The sequence below is a fragment of the Epinephelus moara genome, chromosome 17 (genome assembly GCF_006386435.1).
Source record: "Epinephelus moara isolate mb chromosome 17, YSFRI_EMoa_1.0, whole genome shotgun sequence".
NCBI lineage: Eukaryota > Metazoa > Chordata > Actinopteri > Perciformes > Serranidae > Epinephelus > Epinephelus moara.
This window is the reverse complement of record NC_065522.1, coordinates 28,594,681-28,618,811: the sequence shown is the minus strand read 5'-3', so window position 1 is coordinate 28,618,811 and position 24,131 is coordinate 28,594,681. Positions and strand designations below refer to the sequence as shown.

At 42.6% G+C, this 24,131-nt stretch overlaps 1 protein-coding gene across 1 annotated transcript in view; it reads left to right on the top strand.

Moving 5' to 3' along the window:
• The window catches only part of dachb (dachshund b), a 122,692-nt gene that overhangs the window by 73,084 nt on the left and 25,477 nt on the right, over positions 1-24,131 (top strand). Inside the window, exon 3 of the mRNA XM_050066699.1 lies at positions 22,593-22,703. Coding sequence (XP_049922656.1) covers positions 22,593-22,703 — 111 coding nt within the window. The remainder of the gene's footprint in view (positions 1-22,592; positions 22,704-24,131) is intronic.

Sequence of the window (24,131 nt, the reverse complement as noted above, 5' to 3'; positions counted from 1 at the left end):
ATAGAGTTTCATGTTAGCTTTACAAATGAAATTTGCAGACTAATGACCTTTCTAGTCGACTAACATTTAATGTTCAACGTATAATGAATATATTTTTTTGTTGTAGTGTGAGCCGTTGTTAATTTTGTATATTTACTGGACTCCAAGACGTACGTAAAGATGATTTCAGGCACAGTTTTAGAAAAATGAAACCTGCAATGTAGCTGCCTAAACCTGACCACGTGCGTTAATTGATGATGAAAAAAAAAAGAAAACGGTAATTTGCGTTGATGTAGCGCGTTTATTTTGAAAGAGACTGTATGTAAATGTTAAATTTCCTGTGAAAACTGCCATGTATTTTGAAAGAAGTCAATGCATGTAACAGGCTGAACTTGACGCAGCGTCCCAGAACGTCTTCAACCAACGCACCCAGGGTACCTTGCGTCGTGCATGTCGTATCTGGACGTGAAAAGTCAACGACCAAACGTCGATATGTGACGAGATCGGAGCGAGAATGTGTTGAAAATTCAGACTGTAAAAGACGTCTTTTGTAATGGTGGTCAATGAGGGACGTGCAGTACCACAACTGGCCACTAGGACACATTGGCACCTTCTTCCTCAGGCACCTCTTCATTCCTTTAATCTCACTGATTTCTTTCTTCTCCTCTCCCATCTTTCTCCTTTCATCCCTCCTTTTCTTCTTCCTTTGAATATCAAATGTCCTCCTCTGTTTCTTCTCCTCCCTTTCCTTGTTTCATCTTTCTCTCTGCTGCACCTCTTCCTCTCATCCCTCTTCACCTCTCCTTCCTTTCTTACATCCTGTCACTACTTTCCTTGTCTTCAGTCCTCCCTGCCTTGCACTCGTATCCATCCTTCTGCCTCTCTCTCCTCCTCCTTCCCTCCTTCTTTACAACCTCCTTATCCTCGTCCCTCCATCCCTCCATCCCTCCATCCTCACCTTTTCTCTGTGATCCATGAGTGAAAGAAACAGAAGAAGAAAAGAGGTATTTTTCTGTTTCTTTTTGGCTCAAAGTGAAAATGGATAGAAAGAAAAAGCTGTGAGAGCGAAAGAGGGGAAAAAACAGAGAGAGGGAGAAAGGAGGGATGTCGCCAGAGGAGACGATGAAACCTAAAAACGAGTGCCAAAGAGAGAAAAAGGAGGGAGGCGGAGAGCAAAAGATGGCGGGAAGAAAAGAAAGACAGATTGTTTAGGAGTTGACAGGAAACGAGTGGGGAAAAAAGGAGAAGGAGGGATAAAAGAGACGGATGAATGAATGAAGGTGAAGAACGATAGAGAAAGAAGAGAGAAAGACCTGCGGAGGGAGAGAAAGAGAGGGTGAACGAGTGCAGACTGCATGGTGGTGTGATGAATGACACGTCTCTGGGGTCCCACTCCTCCATCTGTCCATCCCTCCCTCCTCTTTCCCTCCCTACCTCCCTCTTTTCTTCCCTCCTTCTTTCTCGACTCATCTCCCTCCGTTCTTCCTGCACTCTGTCCTCCTGTCTTCAGTGTTTCCTTTCTGTTCCACCTCTCCTTCATTTTCTTGCCTTCTTTCCACTCACTATCTCCTTCCGTCCTTACCTCATTCTCTCCTTTATTTTCTCTCTACTCTCATCCCTCTCTACCTCCTCCCTCATTTTTTCATTTCCTTTCCTTTTTCCTCTGTCTCTCTCCTTTCCTCCTCATTCTCACCTTTATCTACCTCCTAGGTTCTTCCTTTTCTTTCTCCCGTTTCTCTCCCTCCTCCCTCGGCTCATTATCTCCTTTATATCCTCCCATGCTTCCTTTCTTTTGCCTCTCTTGTTTATCTCCCCGTCTTTCTCCTTTCCTCCTTTCCTTCTTTCCTCCCCTCTGTCCTTCATTCCCTCATTCTCTCTATCACCTCCTACCTTCCTTCCTTCTTGTTTCGTTCTTTCCTTCTTCCTCCTCGACTCATCTCCTGTCCCCTTTTTATTCTCATCTTTCTTTTCTCTCTATGCCCCCTTTTATCTACTTTCTTCCTTCCTTCCTTCCTCCCATCCTTCCTCCCCATCCCCTCCTTTATTTCCTTCCCTTCCTAGTCTCCTCCCTTTCTTTCCTCCTTCTTCCTTGACTGATCTCCTGTCCCCTTTTATCTACTTTCTTCTTTCATTTCATCCTTCCTTCCCTCATTCCCTCCTTTATTTCCTTCCTTCCTTCCTTCTTCTTCCTCGACTCATCTCCTGTCCCCTTTTTTCATTCTCATCTGTCTTTTGTCCATCTTCCCCCATTCTCTCCTTTATCTCCTTCCCTTCCTTCCTTTTGACCCTCTCCCTCCTTTCCTTACCTTTCTTCTTCCCTCCTTCCTCCTGGACTCATTCCCCTCCCTTTTTCATTTTCTTCTTTCTTTTCTCCGTGTCCCCTTTTTTGTAATTCCTTCCTTCCTTTCATCCTTCCTTCCCTCTTTCTCACCTTTATTTACTTCCCTTCCTACCCTCCTGACTTTTGACTCTCTCTCCTTTCCCTTCTTCTTTTCTTCCCTCCTTCTTCCTCGACTCATCTCCTGTGCCCTTTTTTCGCTCTCATCTTTCCTTCCTCCCATTCCCTCCTTTATTTCCTTCCCCTCCTAGTCTCCTTCCTTCCTTTTTTCCCTCCTTCTTCCTTGACTGATCCCCCCTCCCTTATCTACTTCATTCTTTCATTCCTTCTTTCCTTCCTTCCTTCCTTTGATCCTTCTTCCCCCATTCCCTCCTTTATTTCCTTCCCTTCCTAGTCTCCTTCCTTTCTGTCCTCCATCTTCCTTGACTCATCTCCTGCCCCCTTTTATCTACTATCTTCTTTCCATTCATCCTTCCTTCCCCCATTCCCTCCTTTATTTAATTCCCCTCCTACCCTCCTTCCTTTTGACTCTCTCCCTCCTTTCCCTCCTTTCCCTTCTTCTTTCCCTCACTTCCTAGTCTCCTTCCTTCATTCCTCCTTCTTCCTCGACTCATCTCCTGTCCCCTTTTTTCGCTCTCATCTTTCCTTTCTCTATGTCTCCTTTTATCCACTTCCTTCCTTCCAACTCTCTCCCTCCATTCCTTACCTGTCTTCTTTCCTCCTTCCTCCTCAACTCATCTTCCTCCCTTTTCTCTATCCTCTTTCTTATCTTTCTATGCCCCCTTTTATCTACTTCCTTCCTTCCTTTCATCATTCCTTCCCTTATTCTTTCCTCTCTTTCCTTCCCTTCCTGGTCTCCTTCCTTTTAACTCTCTCCCTCCTTTCCCTTCCTCTTTCCTTCCCTCCTTGACTCATCTCCCTGCCCCTGTCATTTCTACATCCCCTTTTTCCTTTCCTCCTTCACTCACTTCCTCTCTACCTCCTTTCTTTTCCTTCTTCTTTATTTTTTCCTCCCTTTCTTTCCTCTGCCCTTTTTTATCTCCCTTGCCTCCTTCCTTTTTACCCTTCTTCTCACTTCCTATCTTTTTTGTTTTGTTCTTTCCTTTCCTTATTCTCTCCTTATTTCTCTTCCTTCCTCCCTTCTTCCTTGACTCCTCTCCTTACCATCTTTCTGCACTCTGTCGTTCCTGTGTCCTTTTTCCTTTCCACCTTCCTTCTCTTCCTCTCTGCCTGTTTATTTTCTTTCCTTTCCTTCATCATGATGCCTCCTTTGTTTTTCCTTCTTCTACCTCCCTTCGCCTCCTGTCTCCTTTGATCATCCCTCCTTCATTTTACCATCCTTTTTGCTTCCTATTCTTCTCCCTCACCCTCCTTTCCTCCCTTCTTCCATCCTTTCTTCCCTGTCTTTCACATCTCACCTTCTACACACACCTTCATGTCCTTCTCCTCCACCTCCTTTTTCCCCTCCTTTTTATCTCCTCTTCCTTTCACTTTTGTCTGTTCTAGTTTCCCCTCCTTCCTTACCTCCTTTTACTCTTCCTCTTTGCTCTCCTTCCTCCTCTCTGTTTCCCCTCTTTCCCTCTCTTTCATTTCCAACCTGCCATTTGGCTCTCTCTTTTCTTCCTCTTCTCCATCGCCTCCTTTTCTGTCTCCTTCTCTCCTTCCTGCCCTCTGTGAGTGCCTCCTTCTTCATCCTTTCATTTCTAACCTCTTCCAACTTCCTCCTCTATGCCCCTCCCTTCCTCTCACTCTTCATCTCTCTTTCATCTCCTTAATTTTTCTCCTCTCCCTCCTTCCATCCTTCCCTCGTCCCCTTGACAGTGACTGTTGGCCTCCTTCTCTCTCCCCCTCTTTCTCTCCAGGATAAATAAAACATGGTTGTGTTTAGTGACATATGGACACAGCTCACTGTGGCATACTAATGACACACACACACACACACACATTACTGACGGCACATACACATCAGGTATGTGTGTTTCTGTGTGTGTGTGTGTGTGTGTGTGTGTGCGCGCAGAAGTGTGTGTGTGTTTGTCGAACATTAGTGGAACCCAGAGAAAACATTTGCTCACTTATGATCGCTCATTAGCTCACACACACACACACACACACACACACACACACACACACACACACACACACACATGCGCGCAGTACATATATACAACACACACTCACACACACACACACACACACTTGGCAGTTGTCGGATGTCGCATTCCGCCTCACACACACACACACACACACACACACACACACACAGGCATGCACACACGCAGAGTCGGTCGTCTTAGCGGCCCTGCGTCCATGGAGACACCACGTTGCCGGGGGAGACGGGCTGTTGTTTACGACCTCGCGGGCGCCACGGCGATGGGGGGCATCAGCCAATCACAGATGGACATTTATCACACTGTTAGAAAACACACAGAGTGAGCGGAGGAGAGGGAGAGTTCGGAGAAAATGGTGAGAAGAGAGCAAAAGATGAGGAGGGAGAGATGAAGAGAGGAGGGAGAGATGAAGAGAGGAGGAGGGAAAGGTTGTTGGTGAGATTGAAGGTGGATGATCGGAGGTGTTTCGGGAAAAATGGAAGAAGAAAAATCAAAGAAGGGAGGATAAAGAAAGAAAGGAGGAAAGACATTTTGAAATAAGAGGAAGAAAAGAAAAGATGAAGAAACAGAGGGAGGAAGTAATATGCAAAGAAGATAAAAATGATGGAAGGAAGGAAGAACTGAGGAGAGATAAAAGGTGAAGAGGGAACGCTAGAGATGAGGAGGAAGAGGAAGAAGGGAGAAAGGAAAACTAGGTGGTTGTTGACGAGATGGAAAGTGGAAGAAGAAAGATGTTTTGGGAAAGAATGGAAAAAGAAAGATTGAAAACGGAGACCCAGAAGTAGAAATGGAAGAGAAAGAGGGGTGAAAGAAGAAGGGAGGATAAAGAAGAACATGGGAGGAAATGAGACACTGGAAAAAAAAGATTAAAGAAGGAAGAAACTTTGTAAGAAGAGGAAGAAAAACAGAGATGGAGATGGAAAGAAGGCAAGAAAAGGTGAGGAGGGCAGGATAAAGAGATGAGAGGGATGAAAATGGAATAAAAATTGAAGGAGGAGAGGTAGAGAAAGAAGAGAAAGGGGTGAATGAAGAAAGAATAAAGAAGAAGATGGGAGGAAGTGAGACGTTGGGTAAGAGTGAAAGAAGGAAGAACTATCGTAAAAAGATGAAGACAAACTGTAAAACAAAGGGAGGAAGTAAGATGCAAAGGCAAGATAGATAGAGAACGGAGGGAAGAAATGAAAGAACAAAAGATGAGGAGGGGAAAATAAGAAATAAGGAGAAAGAAGGAGGGAATCGGTGGTTGTTGGCGGAAGGCAAAAAAATGGAAGACGAAAAAGTGAAGGAAGAGGACCCAGGGGTAGGGATGGGATAGAAAGAGGGGTGTAAGAAGAAGGGAGGATAAAGAAGAAGAAGATGGGTGAACATGGGACTAAGTGGGAATAAGATAAAAGGAAGAACGGTAGAAAGAAACTTTGATAGAAAGAAAGGAAAGAAAGAAAAGATGGAAGAACAGAGGGAGGAAATAAGATGTATAGAAGATAAAAATGATTGAAGGAAGGAAGAACTGAGGAGATAGAAAAGGTGAGGAGGGAAAGATAAAGAGATGAGGAAGAAGATGAAGAAGAAAGGAGGAAGGGAAAACTAGGTGGTTGCTGGTCAGACGGAAAATGGAAGAAGGAAAACTGAAGAGGGATGACCTAGAGGTAGAGATAGAAGAGAAATATGGGGTGAAAGAAGAAGGGAGGATAAAGAAGAAGATGACAGGAAGTGAGACGCCAGAAAAAGGTGCGAGAATTAAAAACTTCAGAAAGAAAGGTGGAAAGAAATCTTGAAATAAGAGGAAGAAAGAAAAGACGTAAAACAAAGATGGAAGTTGAAGAAACAGAGGGAGGAAGTAAGATGTCTAGAAGGGTTAGAACTGAGGAGAGAGACGAGGTGAGGAAGGATAGACAAAGAGATGAGGAGGAAGAAGAAAGGGAAACTGGGTGGTTGTTGATGTGATGGAAGGTGGAAGAATGGAGATGTTTTTGGAAAAAATGGAAGAAGGAAAATTGAAGAAAGGTTAAAGATGAGGAGAAAGAAGAAGGAAAAAAGGAGAGAAAACTGTGGTTGTTGGTGAGATGGAAGGTGGAGGAGGGCAGACGTTTTAGGAAAAAGGAGGATGACCTAGAGGTAGAGAAGAGAAAGAGGCGGTGAAAGAAGAAGGTAAGATAAAGAAGAAGATGAAAGGAAATAAGGAGCCAGAAAATAAGAGCAAGAAGTAAAAAAAAACCTTCAGAAACATGGAAAGAAATTTTGTAAGATGAAGAAAGAAAAAGACGTAAAACAGAGATCGAAGTTGAAGAAACAGGAAGATAAAGAGATGAACGTAAAGTCCACTTAATAAGCGCCAGTACGTGACGAATTGGGAGTGAGAATGTGTTCGTACATCGGACGCCATCCTTTACGAACGCACCCAAAGGTTCTTTCACCTCAAGAGCACCAGAGCAGGAATCATCCTTTTATTCCTAGCGCCGTCTGCTGAAACCCTCCAACATCGCAGCTCCAGTGACATCACGCATGTGTCACTCCTCGTAACTCCCATGCGGCCAAAGAACGTGTCGATCCAGCCTTCATGGAATAGCCTTGAGAGTTTGGTTCAATCGAACTCAAGTTTGTTTGCCCCCTGAGTGCGGTTCGTTTGAGCAGGTGTGCACCAAAACAACCGGACCAAGACCCTCTTGAAGAGGTGATCTCGGTCCGATTGCAAACGAACTCTGGTGGTGAGAACGTGTTCCGACCTCGTTTTCAAACTGTATGGTTTGACTAAAATGAACAATGACAGCAATATAGTCCACGATGAGCAGCGCTAAAATCAACCTGCGTAGTTGTCCCTCCATTGTGACATTAGAAAGTGTCACATTTATCTTGCAAGTGTACTCTTCTTCAACGTTTGCTTTACTTCCTGGATTTTTCCCACATGGAAATTCTGACCAATCAAGAGCAGCTTTCTCACACAAGGCATTTGATCTGGTCCTCTTGTAAATGCTGCCGTGAGAACATGAACCAACTCTAGGCAATTATACAACTTTGTGACAACATGAGTCCCTGATTCAGACCAAAGCAAGACAACTCTAGGTCTGAAAGCACCCTGAGAAAGAAATGGAATAACAGAAGGAGAGAGTAAGATGTAAAGGAAGGAGGGATTGAGGAAAGAGAGCAAAAGATTGAAGGAGGCCAAACTGCGAAGAGAGAAGATGGTGGTAACGGAGGATGAAAGGTAAAAGGTGGAAGAAGTAAAGACGTAAATGAGAGACAAGGAAGGAAAAGATGGCAAAAAAGGAAGAAGTGGATTAAACAGAGAAAGATGGGAGAACGAGGGAGGAGGCATAAACGACAACAAGAGAGTGATATCAGTTTAATTGGCCTCATCTTCCTTAACAAAGAAGCTGTGATGATAAGCGTGGGAGTGTGTGTGTGTGTGTGTGTGTGTGTGTGTGTGTGTGTGTGTGTGTGTGTGTGTGTGTGTGTGGTAACCTATGCAGGGTGCTGCGGCACTCATTTGACTTGTTAATTCACTTCAAAAACAGCTCAATGGTTCGCCTTGTCTTCTAACACACACACACATATACACACTTCACACACTTTGGCTGCGGAGACACATAAACACAACTACAAACACTTCACACACACACACACACACACACACACACACACACTTCTTCCAAAACACAAATACACTTTGACACACATACAGTACATAAACACATTTTTGGCACAAACAGTGATAAACATAAACACATCTGGCGCATGAGCACACACACACACACACACACACACACACACACATACACACATGAATACTCTGTGTAGGTTACAGATGAAGTGCTTTCAATCTTGTCCTGAAAAGAATACACTCATCTGAGGACTCTTATGTGCACCTGCAGAGAGAGAGAGGAGAGAAAGGAGGGTGGTAGATGGAGGGGGAGATGAAGAGGGAGGAGGAGGAGGGAGGGAGGGAGGAGGGCTGAAGAGGACTAAAGTGACATTAAGTCCTTTTCATCTCTCCTCCTCTCCTGTTTCCTTCCACCCCCTGCATCACGTTTTCACGCTTTTTTCCATACACACACACACACACACACACACACACACACACACACACACACACGTGTTCAGTGGCTGTTAGCGCCCCCCTCTGGTTGAGTTTGTTACTGAGGAAATTAAAGTGAGCATCAGCTGTTAACGCTCTTTACAGGGTCAATTATACAGCAGTAATTTGTGTAACAAAGTCAAATGTACCAAAATCTGTTTCAGTTGTTTTCTCCTGACACTCTCAGGCCTCCGTAGTCGACATGTGGAGCGTCTGATACTCACGTTTCTGTACCCCTTCACGTTCACCTTTGGCGGGGCACAACCTCACACATTTTAGCTACAGATCAACTGTTCACTAACAAAGACCACGCCAATGGAGTTATAGTTTGCAGTTAGTTTATTACGTGTAATCGATGATGGGAATGAGGGTCGAAAGGATGGAGGGATGATGGAGGGATGAGGGAGGGATGAGGGTATGTAGAGACAGAGAAGGAAGGAAGGTGGGGGGAATGACGGGAGAAATTAGGGTGGCGGACAAGTGGAGGGTAGAATCGATGGGGGTTCGGCGTCGGCTGAAGGGAAGGGAACGAAACCAGGGAAGGTGAGAAAGAGTGGGGGAGTCATCTCTTCACTCATTTTACCGTGGACAGACCCATTGAGAGAGAAAAGGGAGAGATTACAGCAAATAGAAGAACGGAGAAAAGAGGTTTTCTGGGGGAGGGATGTGAGAACGGAGTCAAAGGGCAGGGAAACAGGTAAGGTGTGCTTGAATACTTTTGGTGCGGAGATGGATGAGATTGAGGCGTTCTCTTTGTTCCCCAACTTTTTTTCTAGAACTTACCTTTCTCCTACAATTGCACCCGAGACGTGGTGTCTATATACTATAGGTCTCCATCTACATCAGGGGCAGGATAGGTATCTGTATAGATATCCATCCCTCTGTTAGTCTATCATCAGTATTCAATGGTTGGACCCATACATGTACATAGATTGGGTAACCTAGATCCACATGTCAAAGTATGAGTATTGAATGTATGAATGTTGACAAGACTGAAACTGTGTCAATAAGACGCCTGACAAATTAAAAATACAACGCATGTCTCATTTAATTAGGGACATTAGTTCAAACTGAACATAAGTTTGAAGTGCAAAAACAGAGAAAATGCACTCACACCACGTTACAGCTGACGCCGCTGTGTGGACATTTTATCAAGCCTAGCTAACACCTGCTGGGAGTTGGTTACATAGTTTTAAACAAAGCTGTGTTTTAGGCAACAACACATTAATGGTCGGATTCGGTGAGTCACAATGACAGCTCAGTGATTGAAAAACAAGTGTGACAAAGAAATTTACTTGTGTCGGCTGAAAACAGTTTTTGTCACTGAACTCAGCTAAACCTGCCCGGTCCCTGTGGAACTTTGCCTGTCACCGTATGGTGGTGTTGTCGTCAACTGGATGGAAGCACAAAAGGATCGACCCTGTGTAACCACATAAAAAGTCCATGTTACAATTTACCCTGCGTTAAGTTGTGCCCGTCGCTCCGTCACGTATAAAGGGGCGTCTTTGCCTCTCTCCTTTTGCTGTTGTACACCATGGCAGAAGTAAGCCACATTGTTCTCGTAGTCACATCCATGTTTTAGCGCTGTTGAGCTGTTTATAAGTTCAGTCTTCAGCCTAAACTTATTGTATAATATGCTAACGTATTCCTGTGTCACTTAATTTGTGTAGGGGCTCGAGTTATATGGTCGTAATTGACGTAATTTTTACCTCTTGCTGTCAGTTGTCGGGAATAAACTCCAAAGATATCAACAGTCTGGGCCAGGGGTCGCGTTAACTGGATATTCTCGGTCATTGACCATTTTTTTACAACAATGACCAGAAAATCTGAAGGCCGTCGGTCATTTTGACCGGTTGCAATTAGAGAGCACTGAGTGAGGAATGTGAGGAGAAAATACCGTGTTTATAATTTAAAATAACACAACAGTGCATAACTGAACGCATTTTTCAATACCCTAATCACTTCATTACAATTTTAATTTTGTTTTCACCGAGCCTACAGACATAACTACATAACGCCCTCGACACACCGGACGCGTTAGTGACGCGTTAGTGCCGTCTTGTGTGTCCAGGGCGAAGCCTAATGGCACGGGTGTGTGGATGTCTGTTCATCTTTTCGTTGATGTCCTTATTAATGCACACTTTATAACTTGCTTGTTGGATTTATTAAAAACGAACAAATGAAAACTAAATGTTTTTGAATATCTTTATTATCATTTAATAACGAAAATTAAAATGACCGGTAAAAATAGATTATGACCAGATTTTTATGACCCTGTCGGTCAAAATAACTGGCGACAAAAAAGTCTAGCGCAACCTCTGGTCTGGGCTTCGTCATATCAACACAATGCAAACACTAGAGTCCCCAGGTTACATACAAACACAGGAAATCATGAAAAATCATTTTAGTTGAAGGCTCAGTGTGTGAGAGTTAGTGGGATTTAGTGGTGAGGATTACAGATAGCAACTAGCTGAAACTTCTCCTGGTTAGAACAGTTCATTGTTCAGGGTTTTTTATCACTGGGAGACGAATTGTCCACAAAGGTCTCTTCTTCTCTAAAACAAACGGACCAGGGGCCGTATTCACAAAGCATCCTAGCACTAAGAGTTGCTCCTCGTGACGATATTCTAAGAAAATTCTTACAATTGTGACGTTTTCTTAGAAGACAAGGCCTTTGTAAAGATAAAAGTTGTTCAGAGAGCATCTCAGATCTTAAAAGAGCTTCTAAGGTGAAAAACTGTTTGGTGCGGCGACCAGGACCTTTAAGAGGTTTAAGAGTTTCTGAATCAGAGGAGAAAATGGAGGAAACACAAAGAGGTCGGAGAAATATTCTCCAAACTCTGGATGACAGTGAGTAAATGAAAGGCCATAGATTAGATTGTGCAGGGATGATACACTCTTAAGCCTCTTAAAAGTCCTTCTCCCTCGTCATTAGGGATACGCACACATGTCCTATCTAACACTACGACTCCAGAAATAAAGTGACTTGGGTCTGTCCCAACCTTCCATCAGCAGAGTCATCCCAGCAGTTCATTTCATGCCCACTGGGTGTCCACACCTTGCAGGCTCACGAAAGGGTGTGTCTGTGACAACCAATCACATCTGTTAAAAGAATGCATCATACCTAGCAACAGGGTCGACCACACCTCCTCACTAAGGTAAAAGTTTCTGTCTCTTCCTTGCTCAGAGAACTTTCCTAAATCACTCCTAAGCTAGGACTCCTTATGAAAAGTTTTTAGGCTAAGTTAAGAGCTCTCTGAGAGTGTTCTCAATGTTTGTGAATACGGCCCCAGACATTCAGGAGGATTTTACCGGCGTTGGAGTTATCCACAGAGGTCTCTTTCTCTCCAAAACAAACAGACCAGGTGATTTTAAACCGGTAAAAACACTGAATAAAGCAGCAGTGTTTGGTTGGTCCTTTCTGTGCTACTGCAGAAACATGCCGGTGCAACATGGTGATATAAACGACTCATTCTAAGGTAACGAAAACTATTCTTATTTTCAGCTGATTATATACTATAGAAAACAGACTTATTATATTATATTCAATTTCTGCCAATACATTCCCCTAAATCCTACACACTGGACCTTTATCCTTTATTTGAAATAAAAATGAAAACAAACTTTAGTAGAAAAATGATGACTGACTGAAACAAAACGGTGCGCTTAAAAAAAAAAGAAAGAAAATATACAGGTGTCTTTAGTTCAGTGAGCAACAAACAAAACAGGGCTAAATCAACAACAAAGTAATTCCCGTAGATTACAGTTTAATTTAATGATCTTTGCTCATAAACAGCTAAAAGTGTGAAGTTCAGCCAGAAGAAAATCAATGAGGTTATAAACTATAATAACCTGCAGCGCACTTCATTACAATAAAACACTTGTTTGTTTTTTTAACAGCCTGCAAGTAATTACTGCTAATAAAAGAGGATCGTTGGTCCTGTGAGTTGTTTTCTTTGAAAATTGGTGATTTGTTGGTTTTTAGAACTCATGATACAAAATCACTCATTGAAAGAAACAAACACATTTTGCATCATCTCAGTTTACCATAAAGGGATAATGAACCTTCTCAAACAGACATACAGCGCTACGGAAAGGAACTCCTTATGCATTTTCATATTTTCTTACTTTTCAAATTTCAGCATACAGCTCCTTAAAGGAATACTTTACCTGCAAAATGACCATTTGTGTATCAGTTTCGCTCGGTTACCTCGACTTCCTGAAGAAAACTTTGCTTTTCTCTCATGTCTCCACAGTGAACGAAGAATCCAAAAAAGGTGAACGTTCTTCATTAATTTAAGTGAAAACGGAAATTTAACAGCAGCAAAACTACATCAAAACGTCATTTATAAACTCTCATACAACAAATGCAGTATAATCCAAGTCTCATTCATCCAGTCGTATTCTCAGTACTTCCCAAACAGATGCTGTTTTGTTAAAATGTTACAATACAAAACACTTCTACTGATGAGTAGTAATGTTTTATTGAAAATGCATGTGTTTGGGAAGTACTGAGCATATAACTAGATAACTGAGACTTAGCAGCCCCTTTACTGTAGGTTGTCAAGAATGTTTTTCAGGAATGTTTTTTGGATTCTCCATTCATCATAGATGTATGCAAGTTTTCTTCACAATTTCAAGGTAGCGCGGGATGAGTAATTGACATATGCATGGTCATTTTGCAAATGAAGTATTCCATTGACTACTGACTAAAGCCCCCTGCTCATGGACTTAAAACAAGCAATAAAGGCTCTACCCTTTGCAATCAATCAGAGAATAATACACCCAACCACTGACTTTATAAGGCAACACAAAACCACTGCCATTTTTTATATTTTGTCTTTTCGTATTGACTTTACGTAGTAAAAGAACCCATAGCCACTGACGTAAAACAGGCAACACAACCTCTAATGATTCACTTCATTAGAAGTAGAACTAACCATTGAATTAAATGCGGCACTGGAAGTCCTAACCATTGATTTCAGTTGGCACAAAACCTCTAACTTTAAGTAGCAAATAGAACTCCAACCTACTGACTTTAAACAGGTAATAGAAGCCCTATCCATTGACTTTGTTTGGCAATAGAACCCTCGACCACTAGGCAATACAACACATTCCTATTGACTTCATTAGGCAACAGAACCTTAATGATTGACTTTAAACAGGTATCCAGCCCCTAATCACTGAATTTAAAACACATGGCTATTGACTTTAAGACAAAATATAGCTCCAACCCATTGACTTTCAACAGTCAACAGGACCCTCGACCACTGATTTCAAACAGGCATTAGAGTCGCTCATCATTGAATTCAATCAGGGAAATAACAACTGGTCTTTGACATTATAAACTAACACATAACCACAGATTTATACCATATTTTTCATATTTTACCATTATATGTTGACTTCTTTAAGCAAAATAACTCCTCACTATTGACTTTAATGAGACTATTAACTTTTTTAGGCATTATGTTGTGTTCACACCAAACATGATGCAAATTTTCACGTCACGTTGTGTGAGTTATATCCCTAGAATATTTTGTGCTGACTTGCTTCATACACGCAAATAACGAAATCGCTGAACTGATGGACAAACTTCCACGTGTACACTCTTGCCATCATGCGTCCCTAAAGGATATTAATACTGATTGGCTATCGCAGTGTAAATTGGCCACTAAAGTTTGTTTTTTTCCAACTCTAGCGAATAAGTGTATGACGCGAAATTGTGCTACTCACTTCATTCACGCCAGTTAATACATGTATTACGAGAAATTTTCACCACTCAGCGGGGATTCACATCTAATCGCACCTTTACGCTTTACATCATATTCACTAGTGCTAATTGTTTAATTTGTGCCCGGTGCCACAGCATTAGATTCCAAATGATTAATGTCAACAGAAGAACCAATAATAATGACTTTAACTGGAACAGAATCCTCAATCATTGACTTTATTAGTCATTAGAACCCTTTACCATTGACTTAATAAGACACAAGAACCCTTTACCATTCTTTACTATACAATAGAACTAATAATCACCATATTTTATACATAATAAAAACCCCTTAACATTGAACTCAGTTAAACTTATTGTCTAAACATTGACTTGAACATTGACTTTTAACAGGCTGATTCCCTAATGCGTCCACTTCCAACTTACTGTAAAGTTTTAATGGAGTCTGGTGACTAGATGCCGTGCTAAAGACTTCTGGTCCAGCTGTCTACAGACTCAAAAACATGGTAAAGTCAAAGACTCTGCAAAAACAATTACTCTAAATCCAGTGTCTGTGTCTATTAGAGATGACACAAAATGGCCGCTGTGAAATGGTTCCAAATGGGCGTCTTGGACTTCCAGTGAAAGCTAAAGATGGGCGACCTAAGTGCCAGAGTGCGGGGCTGAAATCTATTTGACTCAGCACAAGAGCAATCGACTGCATTTGTAAATTGGCACTCCGAGTGCTCGCAGGAAGAAAGAGAAAAAACCCCCCAGCAAAACAAAAAAAGCCAGAACAGTGTGTTTCTAAATTCAGAACACAAAGAGCAATTTCTCTGTTTTCCTGTTTGTTTTATTCAAAGTGTCACTCCGTCTCTGAGAGCGCGTTCAGAGCACTTCGTCAGAGATGTAGGTGCAGCGGATTAAATATTTACAACCACGGCCAAATGGGGTGGGTTTCACGCGAGCTCAGGAGGGGGGTTTAGGACTCTCGAAGATCACCCAACAGCCTCCACCAGCAAACTCAAAGCTATTAAAGACCATCCTGACGCACTGTGCTGTGGAAGGACACTGTCAGATCTCATTTAGAATATCGCCTGCCATGTGGAGGATGCTTTTACTGAAAAAGGCCTTACAGTAGCAGAAGGTACACATTTTTTATGACGGGTGGGGCGTTAATGACTCAGTCTAACTGTTGTACTATGTAGGACAGAGTCCTCGACTCACCGAAGAAGACATGCTGTGTTGACTTTGATGTGTACAAAATGAACTTCAAAAGAACAAAGTGCATGTTAAAGTTGAAAACCTCCAGTCTGTGTCTTAGTTTAATTTTTGTTTTTTAATTTCATGCTGTCAAGTTTTAGACATTCACAAATGATTAAGCTCTTATTTTGAAAAGTGTGAAATGAAACATTTCAGCATTTTAAACTTTAACTGCATGAACAAGGAACAGCTACTGAACGGAGACAGCAAACTAGCTCAAGAAATATGATGCTGAATATATTAAACTGTGGCTGAATCAGTTGGGAACCACTGTTTAATGGTTTAAAATCAGAGTTGTAATTGACTCCAAGGCCTTTCATATTTTCTCCTTTGCTGTGGTGTTTTTGTGCTGCACTTTGTAGACCAGTAAATCAAACAGTGCAGGTGGAACTCTTATTTTTTTCCACTTCTATTTAATCAAGAAGTCTCTTAAGTTACTGAAAATATACATATAAGAGATATTGTATTATATTTGGTGGTATGGCTCTGTTCTGGGGCCTCTCTGCCTTTCCTAGGCCGACGCAGAAAGCCTGAGGCAGAGAGGGCAAACCATCCTGCCCTTCCATGCGCATATGTCAAGTTTAGTTTATTTTATTACGTGGAAAGAGAGAGCAGGGAGAGCAGCAGCAAAGACCTCCCAGGAACAGAACAGAGCAGCATGAATGACAAACAGAAATGACATTGATAAGTCAAATACAGCATGAAAAGGAGGAGCTGGGGTGGAGGCGGGTTGCAGAGCATCTTGCAGCAACAGTAGGCAGGCCAGAGTAGTTTAAATAGGGCACCCTGAATGAGATTCACCAATTGGTTGCATAGAAAGGAATCATGTGATCTATCAGCTGACTCCCTTCCATCAGTCAGCTGCTCCAGCAGTTGATTGGGCTGTTTGAGATCAGCTGATGTAGGTGGGATGTGAGTTGAGCTTAACATCGCTAGCTAACTAACGCTATGCTGAATTTCTTAGAACGCCATTTTTTTAGCCCCTATTTCGAAGTAGGTACACTCCCGGTACAAAGGGAACCATGCGTAACATAAGTGTTGTGATTGTTTGAACACAGGAGCCAGTGCCGCACTGGCGACTGCCACAACAGACAACACAAACAACAGCCTGTAACGAAAGACAAGCAAATAAATACAACTCAAATTTGACTCATAAAAGCGGACTATAAGAATCTTCGATAGCTAGCTTACGTAGCGTTGCTATCGGCAGTTCGAATGCAAACAGAAAATAAGCACTTGTATGTATGTTGTTCTCGGAGGAGCTTTCCTGTGGTTAACACCTCTCAGGGAGCCCCCAGAACTGTTTGGTCCAAAAGCAGCTAGTTACAGAAAGGTTTAACAGGACTGCTAGCGTGATAAAAATGACAAATCTTTTTTTTTAGTCTTTAAGAAAACCAACCCTGACTTCCCTCAGACGTGTGGCCTTCTTAATCCAGCAGAGCAAAGTCATCATCATGTGAAGGCTGGTGGGAAAATACCTCTCGAGTTGATGTTTTACGCTGACGATTGACTTCTCTTCTGTCATGATCCTGTTCGTGCTCACTTCCTCTTTTCATCCCTTCTTCCTGTCCTCTCCTTTCTCTCTCTCTCTTTCGTCCTTCGGAAAGCATTAGGATGCACGGGAAGGAAAAAGAGATGGGTAAACAACGTATGGACAACCCACAGGGGACCACTGAAACACACACACACACACACACACANGATGGGTAAACAACGTATGGACAACCCACAGGGGACCACTGAAACACACACACACACACAACACACACACACACACACACACTAAGGGTCTATATGATGTGTGTGTGTGCCTTTGAAGCAGTCTGTCAATCAATCACACACTAATTCCCAAGGTTCCGTGGTCGCCATTAGCGACGGGGGTCGATGCTCGGTAACCGTGGACACAGCGGACAGCCATCGATCTGAGAGAGAAAGAGAGAGAGAGAGAGAGAGAGAGAGAGAGAGTGTGTGTGTGTGTGTGTGTGTGTTTGATAGTCATGATGGAGAACAGTATTGTGGCTCTGCCCTCACTATTGATTGTCTCCTGGTTGCATCGAGGCGAAGCGGGCGTTCGGACTCTGTGTCCGAGTGTGTGTGCGTTTATAGGAGTGTGTTTCTGTAATCTGTGTGTGTGTGGATGAGTGTGTCTGTCCAGCTGTGTGTGTGTAGGGCTGTTTCCTGTATCTGTACATGCATCTTTGTGAGTGTGTGTCAAGGTGTTCTTCGGTGATCAATGTGTGAATGCAGTCCTGACCCCGCAGAGGGACTCCATTTTCCGTTTTTAATCCCCCCCTCTGTTTGCTCATCTGTTTTCTCTGTTACCAAGTGTTCACTCTTAAATTTGAGGAGCTTCGTTTGGAGACATTTCCATGTGAACTTTTGCTACAGCAAAAGAGAAATAGTTTTGTTTTACCACCCTGCAAGAAATCACTCCCCCAATCCCAAATGGATCCCTTACAGACTCGTTGACTCAAGCCCTAAGTCCTTACAGACCAAGGACCAACTCCATTTCTTCCCCTTAGCCCTTGTCTTGGCCCTTCCCATTGGTTTTGCGCGTTCACGTGAGGGGAAGTGGTGTCCCAATTCTCCGTCAGGTTAGCTCTTAACCTGATTGAGTCAACAAGTCTGAAAGGGATCCATTTGGGATTGGGGGACTGTGACTGGATTTGTTGGACAGGGTTTTTTGGCGCAAAATGTGGTACCGACACTTGTGGTACGAAGAGAATGTATCCTAATGACTTTGGCGATCCCTGGACATTTCTTCTCGGGTCACCATGACCTTAAGCTTTGTGGTTTTGAGTGAAATATAACATCTGTATCAGAATCATCCATCCATTTTCATCCACTAGTCCGGGGCCAGGTCACAGGGGCAGTCGGCCAAGCAAAGCACCCCAGACGTCCCTCTCCCCAGCAACACTTTCCAGCTCCTCCGGGGGGACCCCAAGGTGTTCCCAGGCCAGATGAGATATGTAATCCCTCCAGCGTGTTCTGGGTCTGCCCCGGGGCCTCCTACCAGTTGGACGTGCCTGGAACACCTCTAACAAGAGGCGCCCAGGAGGATCCTGATCAGATGCCTGAACCACCTCAACTGACCCCTTTCAACGTGAAGGAGCAGCGGCTCTACTCCGAACTCCCTCCAGATGTCCAAGCTCCTCACCCTATCTATGAGGCTGAGCCCAGCCACCCAACGGAGAAAACTCATTTTGGCTGCTTGTATCTGCGATCTCATTCTTTCAGTCACTACCCAGAGCTCATGACCATAGGTGAGGGTTGGGACGTAGATGGACCAGTAAATCGAAAGCTTCTGGCTCAGCTCCCTCTTCACGACGCACTGGCGCTGCACCTGCAACCAAAGTTATAAGGGGCTTTTGATTTTAAACAGATACAAGTCATTTTTTAAGTAAACATGCTATATGTTTTCTAGTCTAAGCTTCTGTTGGTTGGACATTTGAAATACTAAAATTTAATAGATGAATGAGAGAAATGAATGGATGGAAATTTGATTTTGATTTGATTTATTTCGTACATTTAAAAAAGATAAGCAATTTTTTTAATGGTATAATTTAGGCAGACATTTGTTAAGGGATCAAAGTGGAAATCTGCAGGCCAAACACAACTCAACGTAAACTGACGTCACAGCTCACTTTACGCTAAAAATGTCACAACGCATTACTTTTCATTCAGCATAAGTTTGTGTCCGTCTATTCTTGCTTCCCCACTTCATTTCCCCACATTCTTCCTCCTTCTTTTCCCTTTTTCAAAGATTTGTTTGACCTCTTTGCCGTCATCAATCCCACTTCTTCACGTCACTCATTCTTCTTTCGGACTGTTTTTCCATTTCCAGTCCGCCTTGCTTTCTCTCTCCAGCCTCTCCATCTTTATATCCTCTTGTCTCCTCCACCTTTTTCCTCCTTCCTCTTCCTCTCGCATCAATCCCACTTCTTTCTTCCTCAGCCTCCTTTTGTTTTCCACTCATTCTCTTCACCTTTGCTGCATTTTTCATGAGCGTCCTCTGCTGTAGTGGAAAACAAAGTTAATAAATTGCGTGTATCGCCGGTAAAATCAGAGAAAGCATTTTGGAAAATTTGGCCTTTTTCCCCCCAAAATAAATTATTTGTGTGTGATTGATGGTATTTGTTGTAACCTTCATTCTATCTGGGTGCTTGTGAGCAGCAGCTCCTTATGGTCCTCTTCGTTTTTGGCCTCCTTTCCTCCATCATGTTTCTCTATTTCTTTCCAGGTCCTCTCTCTCAGCAGGACGGCAGACAATACGTCTGGTCACTCTGCCTCGGGCTCTTTGAGTGGACCGCTTTCTTTCTGACTCTTTATTCTCCCCGTTTCTCCCTCACTCTGCGGCCTCTCCTCATTAGTTGTGTATTCGTGGAACAGATATTTTAGAAACCAGTTAACTGGTGGATTCAGGAGGAGCTTCGTACGGATTAAGACGTGTTGTTGGGTGATTTAATCTGAAATAATCAGCTCTTTTAGAATCACAACTAAGTAATTACATAGAAACACATTTATAGACATTTTTCTCTCATCATTAGGTAAAAATATTTACACATTACGTCAGATATATTTTCATCTACCACCTTATTATGTTTTATGTTATATTTCATTTCTTTCTGTTCTATATATAGTATATATTATATTTCTATATTTTAACTCCTGCTATTTTGTGTTTTATGTCTACACTTTAAGAAATATTCATCCCATAATTTTAAAAAAAAAACAGTTTTTCTGCTCATTAAGATAAGATAAGATAAGATAAGATAAACCTTTACTGTCTGTCACAAGTAACAGAAATTCGTCTTTGGCAAGCTCCGAAATAAGATACACAAGAACACACACAACACAATAGACATTATACAAGATATACGACAAAGCAGAAGCAAAAGAGAAAATGTTTTATTGTTTAATAGTATACCTACAGAACACAAACAAACAAACAAACAAAATTAATTCTTTTCTATTAAATATTGGTGTGTTTATTGTGAAAGACAAAAAAAAAGTCTGCAAAATTTCGAGCGTCAAGTTCTTCATCACCTCACCTCAGCAGTAGTTAAAAACATACACTCAGTGACCACTTTATTAGGTACACCTTGCTAGTTCTGGGTTGGACCCCCTTTTTAATTCTTGGTGTCACAAGTTGGGTTTCCATCCACCTATTTTATTTGCATTTTCAACAATTGCAAAAAAAAAAAAAAACTTGAATGGAAACGCCAGAAATAAAAAAAGAGGCAGAAATATCGCAAAAAAAGTTTTTACGCTTGGAGGGGGTGGAAAAGTCAGCGTATCGGTATTAGGAAAATGCGACTTTCGGCAATGGAGACAGATTTAGCGAATAAACGAGGCTACCGGATCCTACTTTTACTTCACTTCCGCCCCACGAGTCCACAGTCAGAAAATGGCGGCAGAGGAAGGGAGCGCGAGATACGTCTGAATGTTTCCTTCAATTGATAAAAGAAGTGGTCGTTGTTTACATCAGTTCGGGGTGTTCATTGGGTTCTTTTTTCGGGTGTTCTTTTGCATTTTTATTTTTCACTAGAAGCGCCACCTACTGCTCGACCTGTTGACTCCCAATACTCTCAAAACAATAACGAATGGAAACGTGCATAAATTTAAATTCTTTTTGTGCATTTTCACAAAATTCGCTTAAATTTTGCGATACATTTGGATGGAAACCCGGTTATAGATTCGACAAGGTGCTGGAAACATTCCTCAGAGACTTTGGTCCATATTGACATGATGACATCACACAGTTGATCCATGATGAGAATCTCCCGTTCCACCACCTCCCAAAGGTGCTCTATTGGACTGAGATGAGTGGATGAAAATGGATGGACAGACATTTGTTATCTGTTGTCAGTATTCTGTGTTAGATTGATGTAGGCTTCAGATGTTGTCCTGACATTGAGTATTGGTCACCTGACATCACAACCTGAACTTAACTAAATATCAACATGGGTAGCCAGCTTGAAAAAAGGTTTCTGTGTCTTTAAGGAGTTTGATAAACAAACTACAATCTCGTAAAGATAACCGACGAATCGAGATTTCTGTCAGTGCTGATCTGTACGTTTTTAACTTTGTGCCTCTTCAGTCAGTTGAGAAACTCCAGTGTAGTTTCACCTGCACGCAACACACTCTTTCTCTCCTCCTCCTCCTCTTCCATCCATCCCTCCATCCTGCTTTAAATTAAATTTCAAACAACGTGACAGCTCCTCCCTCCTTCCCTCCCTCGTTTTTTTTCCTCCCTCTATCTTGTTTTCTTTATAGCTTGCAGACAACTGTACTGTGTGTGTAATGGACATTCCTCCAAGGCCGTCAACCGTGACCGGGGCAAAACCAACTGACCTACACACACACACACACACACACACACACACACACACACGGGCACAAGTATGCGCAGATAAGCATGCATGCATTCCCTCACACACACACACACACACACACACACATTTATACATGAAAGCAAACTGTACGTACACACTCAGCACGACACAAAGGGCTCACGTGCACACTTACAAACATAATAGTGCATTTACACAATAAAGCATACTTTGACACTCACACACACACACACACACACACACACACACACACACACACACAGGGTCATCGCTCTCACTCTGCTGGTTGTTGTGTATAGAAGTCAGTTCCAGGTCAGTGCACAGAGCCAGGGATCTTAGTCCATACAAAAGAGCATGTGTATGTGTGTGTCGCGGTGGGGGTGTGTTCTCTATGTGTGTGTGTGTGTTTTGTTTTGCTGTGTGTGTGTATCAGTGAATATACATCAGCCCCGAGGCGTCTGAAACAGCACTCACACCCTGAGACACTTCAACAAAACGCTCAAACTGAAAGGAAAAATTTTGACAGCGACAGCCGGGCGCGAGCGACAGTGCTGTATGTGTGTCACGGCTCGCCGCAAAGCATCGTGGGTAGAGGCAGGCAGCACCTGTGAGGTCCGGGGAGGAGTCAGCTCAAGCTGTGATTGGTTATTTGAGAGGCTGGTGGACTTTTACGGCCGCTGATGATGTCAGTGCCTCCGTGAGAGTGTGTGCTGCTAAATAATGATGATGAGGATGATGAAGGTAACTCTGTGTGTGTGTGTCACAGGCCTGACAGCAGCAGCCATGGCCGAGCTCCAGAAGCTGCAGAAGATGAAGATGATGATGAGTCTCCAGAACGGCAACGAGTCGGACAACGACGACTTACACTCCAACACAGGTGACCTCAAACACATAAACACACCTGTACACAGTCGCAGAAAGTAACTGAGTACACTTACTCAAGTACTGAACTTAAAGTCCAGTCAATCGAATTCAAAAATGGGCCCAACTTCGGAGAAATTGCATCGTATAATGAAAGTACACCGTCATGGATTTAGTGGAACATAATTTTTTCAAGGACGACACGTTTGGGTGCCTGAAAACGCAACATTTTGAAAACGATTCCAGAGTGCGATTTTTTGAAACGGCGCCGTCTCCGTTGTCGTGTAAACTCGCAATATGCAGTTCCTCTGAAACCTGAGACTTTTCGCACATGCACATTACGGTTCCAGTCACTAGGCATGTGCGAGAAAGTCAATGCTTCTCCAGCAAAGTGTAGATTTACTCGTCGTCCGTCCAGACAAACGTTCGTGCAGTTGCCATTTTGTTTGTTTATACATCACCGCTCTGTAGAACTACTGGCCTGGCATGTATACTACAGCGTTTTTGGTCATCTTTGCGGATCCGTGTGCACGGTGATTGTTATCAAAACGTTTTCGTCTGAACGCCAAACTTTTTTCAAAATGAAAATGAGAAACGATTCTGTTCTCAGCTGATCGTGTTCATCTAAACATGGCCTTAGATGGTGTCTGAAACACATGAAAACGTCTGTCTGTTACAGTCGAAAACATTCTGGGAAATCAGTGGTGACACGTTCTACGAGCCCAGGTCAGAAGTTTCACTGACTGGTACCTCCCAAGGTGTCATGAAAAAGTCTCTAGATGATATTTCAGCATCACAACCCTCCCAAGAGGAAGCTTCATCACAGAGATAAATCTTCAGTGGCACCACAGTTAAACCAAAGAATGAAAAAGCCAAGACATGTTTCAAGTTTGGTCTCATTAATTGTATTTAATTTGTATGTGCTGAAAATTGAATGATAACATGCTTAATAACCTACTTTTACTGACTTTGTTTGGATTTAGAAAAAAGGTAATTTTGGGGTATGAGTACCTGCTAAGTGCACATAAACACTCAGGACAGGTCATATCTGATGGTTACATGTGAAAAAGCATCCTAATAAACTGATGTTTGGATATTAATGATATGAAAATATGTTTAGAAGTAGGGGTGTGCAGGGCCGTACGCAGGATTATATAATACCGAGGTCATTTAGTCGTGGTGCACGTGGGGGGGGGGGGTCAGAAATTTTTGTCAATTATATATCAAAAGGCTTCAATCTGGTGAACTCTGACTGCCAAATTAAGAGGCTACATCTATAAAGAACTACACACATCATGTTAGATTAATCCCATCTTATCATGTTTCTCTTCCCACTTCATACTATAGCGTAATTGCCTTTCACCAAACTTTGTTTGTGGGTATTTATAATTATGTTTGAACCACTTATTCTTTAGCAGGAAGTACTTCTCTTCATCTGTCAGTT